Raw genomic sequence first — 6,869 nt, 5'->3', positions numbered from 1 at the left:
GAGATAAACTTTAGACATGACTTGATTTTAAACCAACCAGTGTTCTGTTTTAGATCGATTTATTCCAGCTTAACCTTCATTTTGGACAATTTTGGACTTTGATTTGATGCAAGTGTCTCCGATTGGTTTTAAATGAGTAAGAATTGTTTTTTTTTTAAGTTTCCAGGTTCAGACCAGGACTGGGCGATAATCAAATTTCTGGTTTTTGAAGATTTACTTTTTGGATAATTGTGATATTTTTTCAATAATCCACTCCTTGCGTTTCCATAGTGCAGGGTGGCCATCTCGTCAGACAAGTGTGTTTTACAGCTTCTATTTATTTGGACTTTAAATTCAGATCAACTCTACAATGTAATATTAAGGCCTGACTACGTTTCGTCTTTATTAATTACTTGAATGAAGTCGTAATATTACCAGAATAAAGTTGTAATATTAGGAGAATGAAGCAGTAGTGTTATGGGAAGTTCAACGTGAATAAAAATAATAAAAGAAAACACATCCAAGACTTTTTTTTTACCCATCAAAACGACTTTTTTCTCGTAACTTTCCAGGAATTAAACACTCAGTTGTATGACTCACAGATGCCACTTTTTGAAAATATTTTCCTCTCTTTTTTGAAAAGAAAGCAAGACAAAAAATAAAATTGTAAATCAGATCTGGTATGAAAAAAAAAAAAAATCAAAAATGCCATTTTATTTTATATGGCAAACGCCGGTTCAGACTGATGTTTAAATTGGGAATCCACTGGTTTCAGACTGATGTTTAAATTGGGAATCCACTGGTTTCAAACTGATGTTACTAAAGGTTTGACCTAAAGAAACATTTTATGCACTGGTTGTGAGCTGAATTAACAACAGTAACCAATGGCTTTGTTGGTTTTATTCCAGTTTTAGTCGTGGACTTAGACCACCTTAGACCTTGAAACTGGTCTTCAACCAGTTCTGAGCTCACATTAGAACCTGGTGTTGGCTGGTTTTGGACAGATATCAGACCTGGATTGGACTGTTCAGACAGTGATGGTGAGTTCAGGGTCTGGCGCTCAAGTGTGTCTAAATCTGCTGCAGGACAAATGCAGCGCTGCATGACTGCTGCAGATGAAACGCCCGCCGCTGTTTACTGCGGCTCATTCTGGCTCCTCCAGTCTAACAACTCCTCATCACTGCAGAGAACGACTCTAGTTATATTTGGCACGTTGCTACGGAAACCAGCTTTTCTTTGAACTGTTGTTGCCTCTTCCTTGACGGCAGGGAATAAAAATTGCGCCGAAGCGCCTCTGACGTGGAGCCGTGTGGCGCCGAAGCCAACTGCGTCTGCGCCACACACATCCAGGCACGACGTTCAGAAAAACCACGGCGCCTGAAGGCAGCAGCGCCACTTCAACTCGCTCTGAATAATTGGGTTAATTTGGCCGTTTAGGCTGATGGCGCCCCAGGATGGTGACAAAATGTCCACAGCAGCGAAAACACAAAAAAGTAAAGTTGGCTTCAGATGAACTCGCTCTCTCAGCCACTTTTTCCCCCCAAACTCCATTTATTTTTAATTGCTTTTCACTGTTTGTCTGCATCTTTGTGTCTGTGCAGCTCTCGATAAGCAAGCCAGTAATAGGGAATTAATTTGAACGCTTTCACAGGAAGAAAACTTACTGGCTGCTGATTTTAATTCATCTTTATTCAGCTCACACACAAAAAACAGCCTGATCCTGCTGCTTTCATTGGTTTTCTCACATTTCTATGGAGCGGCGAACAAAGCAGCTGGCGTCCCAGGCGGACTGCGTGTAGAAACACAATGTGTGTCAGAGGGCAGAGAGGGCGCATCGCCTCGTCTGAGCCCAGGGTTAAATGAGTCCCGGAGAAGAAACACTGCGAGCTCAGAGCGGTTCATCACCAGCTGAACAAACGTCTCCAGCAGCAAACAGCTGGAAATGCATTCAGCCTCTGGATTATTGATATGTTAGAAATATAACCGCCTTTAATGCAGACACTGGATGTCTTATTTACTGGAATAGATGGTGAAAAACAGTCAAGAAAATGGCTGCTGGAAAAGACAACTTATTATCTAGAAACTACTTGCTGCATTATTGTTGGTTGTGCAGGAGGCTCTACAAATGCTTGTTAAGATGTATGGTTCAATAATTGTGCATGTATTTGTAGCTAGTTTCATGTTTAAGTGTAAACGATGAGTTGGGGGTTGAGGGGGCGTGGCCACCACCGGCTGTTTGGATTTGAAGTGACAGACGCCATAAAACAGCTCATTCTGAAATGAGCAGACTAAAATCTCATTATGTAATGAACACAGAGCTATGCTAACCTGTTTAAAGAAGCATAACAGGTCACCTTAAAAAAAAACAATTCCTCTCCTCGCCTGTGGAGGTGCTCCACCAAGAACCACTGAAGGAAACGACACAAAAATTTCTGAAGAAGACTCTGAACACAACTTCCTTCTTCGCAAAATGTAAACAAAAACAGAGCATCGTCAGATTTTAGCGGTTATAGGATTTCTCTTTCGTCTTTGGTAAAAGGTTATGAGCAATTTCTCTTGCCAACACTAGACTCAGACGTTTGTTTTGGTTCTATTTGCCCAGAATGCACTGCGCTGCAGTCCACTCCCTGTTTTCGGAGCGGTATCTGGTCCACTTGGCGTTCACACCGCACCAGATTTCACTTCAACTGAACCAAACGAAGCGGACCAGAGTTTATTTCTTACAGTGTTGAATCACACAGTCACACCTCCACAAATGAACTGGACTTTCTAAACAAACTAGAGCTGGATTAAAGCGGACTAAACAGGACTAGTGTGAGTGAAACCTTCCTCTCGCTCCAAATCCAGAATCAAAAGTAAAAATCACTTTGATTTCTACAACTTCCTTTTTAAACCACCTCAAAGACTCTGAAAATAAACATTAAACCACGTTGCCTGGGTAACAGCTTCCACACTGATAAGCTTTGGGATCAGAAGTGAGAGAATTTAACGATAATAAAAACTGATTTTTTGTTTCAGACCAGCCGGCTGCTGATCAGAACCAATCAGGCCGATTTGGGTCAGCAGCCAAATTCTAGATTTGGACTACAGGACCTTTTCCAGAATATTCCACATCAACACGGCTTCAAACATCAAACACCAACGACTGAGTGAAGTTCCTCCATCATCAAAATATTCCAGCATCCATGAGCATCCTCAGCCTGTTGCCAGGGAGACGGCGTAGCATCTTACTAGTCGGTCCATTCTTCCCTCCTTGCTATCAGGTTTGATGAGTTTGCATGCACTCAGTTAAAATAGGAGAAATGACTTCCTGGTTGATTTTCCAGCCCCCCCATCCTGCCTCAGGTCTCCCATCTTCACTCTTCCTTTTCCTCCTCCTCCTTCTCTTCCTCCTCCTCCTGCTGCTGAGAGCCATCACTCTCACTGACCTTGTCAGAAAAACAAATTAAAAGTCCCGTTCGTTACACGGCGCTCTTTGTTAGCCGCCGATTGCCAGAGCAAGGACGTCCCCCCACCACCTTCACACCTCACCCTCTCTCCCAAACATCACCCTCCTCTTCCTCGCCTGCAAACACTAATTTTAACCGTTTGAAGATGACAAACTGCTCTTCCTCCGTCGCTGCAGCTCATAAATACTCCAGAATCAGTTCAGATGATGAGATTTCACATCCAGCTACTCTCCATCACAGGAACATTAAAACAAATAAAAAACCCACAGAGTCTCAATTATTCAACATCAACTACTTGTCTGTTTTTAACCAGAAATCTACTGATATTACCAGAAAAGAAGACAACAAAAGTACAAAAACAGGCTTTTATCCTGGAGGGAGCCAAAGATGTTCAGTTTTATTTAAATTGAAGTACTCAATGAATGCAGAGATGAATATTTTGTAATGGGTTTTATCGATACATTCTGGCAGAACTGACCCTTTAAGAGCATTTATAATCTTCATTTGATCCAAAATGAAAATGTTTATCTTTGGGAATTACTCCTAAGTCAAGGCATCAACATCATAATTATGAGATAAACTCAAAGAGAAACCATCAATAATAAACCAGGAGGGGTTTACTACTTCCTAAAAAGCTGGAAAATACGATTTTGAAGGAATTATTAGAACTAACTAAAAAACCAGTCTTCAATGATTCATGGAAACCGGATAAACTGATCCCAGAGCAGCCAAAGCTGCTTCACTCAACCAGAAGGACAAAGATTCAAGGCAACAGTTGTGTTCTCTGGAGGATAAAAGCAGAATGATTCGAGCAGCTCTGTGTGTGTTCAGGCATTGAACACGTCAGCATTTAAACACTGCGCCTGCTGCTTTTGTTAAATACGACTCCAAGTCGACTGTTTCTGCTGCCGTTCGGTTACCAGGCAACTTGGCTGCACGCTTTAAGAGACGTGATTAAGCAAATGGATTATTTTCCCTCTGAAGAACGATTCACCTCCATTCTGTTGGTTCCTCCCCTAAATCTGACCTCAGATCAGAGGATCGGCCTTGAACTAGCAGAGAAATATGGTCCTGTTGCATTCAGACAAGAGACACTGTGATTATTTACAGACTTTCACTATTAAAACATGGCAGTTATTAATAGAGGCAGAACAGGAAACTGAATCATGCCATCTTCTGGCTGCAGCAGAGAGAGAAGAAGCTGCTGCTCTGATCCACGAGTTCAACCTGGATTAACAGAACCACGACTCTGCAAACATCAACAGCAGCCAGGCTTAAGATGGGCAGCCATGTTGGAATGATTTATCCCAACGGTGTCCAAACTTTATGTCACGTGGGTCAAAAATCAGAGTCAAAACTACGGAGGAGAAATTACAATCTGGAGCAAAACAAGTCTGAACTCTAAGAAAAACGGTTGGAATCCTGGGATTTTAGTCAAAATTCTGAGATTAAAGTGGAAAAATGTCCAATTAAAGTAAAAATTCTGAGATTAAAGTCAAAATTATTTTTACTTTTTTCAGTAGCCCCAATCTTTACTAAAACAACTTTAAACACAATTACGTAGGATCCACGCCACTGTTAGCTGGAGATTTTTAGCATTTCTGTGAGCTAACAGACAGAAGCAAGCTTGTTTTTAGCTTTCATAAATAAAACAGTTTTATCTTAAATTTTGTAAAGATGCAGCATCACAGAGAGAATCAATCAGAATGTGGAAGTGTTTGGATGAAGACTCGCTCTGCAGCTTTGTGGTTTTTTAACGGCTAAAAACAGAGAAACTGATCAGGAATGCGTCTGCAGAGGAAAACAATGTCCAGAATTTTAGTCTGTTTATATCAGGTAACAAAAACTTCAACTGGAAATGTTAAAAAAAGCTTAGACTGATGTTCTCATTGCTGCATTTGCAATGTTACGGTTCAATAATTTCCTCATTCTAAGTTACAGTTCCGGTCATGGCGGCCATTTTGGGCCCGACCAGCTCCCATCCTGCCCTTTCCGGCAGGTTTCCCTCCTCGGAGCGCCGACTCCAGTTGGAGCGCTGACTCACAGGTCAGCGCAACCCGGCAGGAAGAACTGAAGCTGCACGCCTGATATTTTTAGGTGAGTGACTCACAGAACCACTTTTTTCCCCCTCTCTTTCACATTTTCACTCCGAACCTCAGAGCAAACGTCTGAGCAGAGATCCAGCTGTGGATTTACTGCCTGATCAGCACAGCTGGAGCTGAGGGACGATTAATTACACACATAACAGGTTTCACTGCAGCTCTGTCAAAGACCAGACGGAGAATTTAAAGACGTTACTGCAATCTTTCCTAGATTTATCTAACGTCAATACTTTAATACCAGGATAAAAATCTGATGAAAATCAAAACACTGGAATAAAATCAGGACAAAAAAGGAGCAAAAACTAAAAAAATAAAAATAAGGGACAAAACAAAGTTTAGAAAAAATCTAATCTATCCAGAGCAAAATCAGGGAGAATAAAAAAATTATTATCAAGAAAACTGGGATGAATTATAACAAACAGGGACAAAAATCAGAATAAAACTTAAACTAAAAATTCGGATGAACTGGAATAAACATACTGGAATAAAAGTAAAAATTAAAATGAACCAGAAATAAAAATAATAATAAAAAAGTAATCAGGATGAAAATAAAATTTTGAATAAATCATAATAAAAAAAATAAGTTAATTAGGATGAAAGTAAAAACTAAACCAGAATTTAAAAGATAAGTAAATAAGATAGGATAAAATCAGGGTGAAACTTGAGTAAACAGAGACAAAACTATGTTTAAAAAATCTGTGAAATAAGGACAAAAATAATGGAATCAGAAGAAAAAAATCTATTAAACACTGAGCCATACGAAGAATTAGGATGTCGGCATCCAAGCAGTTCTTCATCACACCTTCAGCCGCTCGTCAATAAACATTGGAGCAGACAGAGTCTGCCTCACTGGTTTACAGCCTCAGCTCTGGGACTGGAACCAGGAGAACCAATTACAGGCAGAAACGGACCAAAATATGGAGCGAGAAGAAAAGTAAAGCAAAACGGCTGCTGGTCGCGATGCTGAGTTCAAAGATGGAGGAATGTCCAGAGTAAAACCTCCACCATAAACTACAACCAAGTACTGACTCAGAGGGACGCTTTCTCAAAACGCTTAGTAAAATGCTTTCATCGTCACAAACATCAACCAAACATGAGCAGAAAAACATTACAGATACCGTTTTATTAGGTTAGGTAAATCTTTGTTAGAAAAAGTTTCTCAATATTAACTTTGTTGATGAAATTGAGCAGGAAATGCCTTAAATGAGCCGTTTGGCTGGAAGTGGGGAAAGTGGGCGGAGCTACACGATGTTTCAACGCCAGTCTAGGCTGCAAACTACAGCAGCGCAAAAGAATGTTTCATAAGGGTGACCAAACCAGGCCAATAGAAATCTAATTA

At 40.5% G+C, this 6,869-nt stretch overlaps 1 protein-coding gene across 2 annotated transcripts in view; it reads right to left on the bottom strand.

Annotated features, from left to right (window-relative positions):
• The window catches only part of phf21b (PHD finger protein 21B), a 59,280-nt gene that overhangs the window by 33,646 nt on the left and 18,765 nt on the right, over window positions 1-6,869 (bottom strand). The window contains exon 1 of one of the 2 annotated variants that reach the window (XM_016673051.1): window positions 3,211-3,498. The exons of the other annotated variant lie outside the window; for it this stretch is intronic. Coding sequence (XP_016528537.1) covers window positions 3,211-3,222 — 12 coding nt within the window. The 5' untranslated portion in view covers window positions 3,223-3,498. Of the gene's footprint in view, window positions 1-3,210; window positions 3,499-6,869 lie in introns of those variants that run through there. 2 annotated transcript variants of the gene reach the window in all.

This window comes from Poecilia formosa, unplaced genomic scaffold, assembly GCF_000485575.1.
Source record: "Poecilia formosa unplaced genomic scaffold, Poecilia_formosa-5.1.2 Scaffold69, whole genome shotgun sequence".
Classification (NCBI taxonomy): domain Eukaryota; kingdom Metazoa; phylum Chordata; class Actinopteri; order Cyprinodontiformes; family Poeciliidae; genus Poecilia; species Poecilia formosa.
This window is presented reverse-complemented; position numbering and strand designations above follow the sequence as displayed.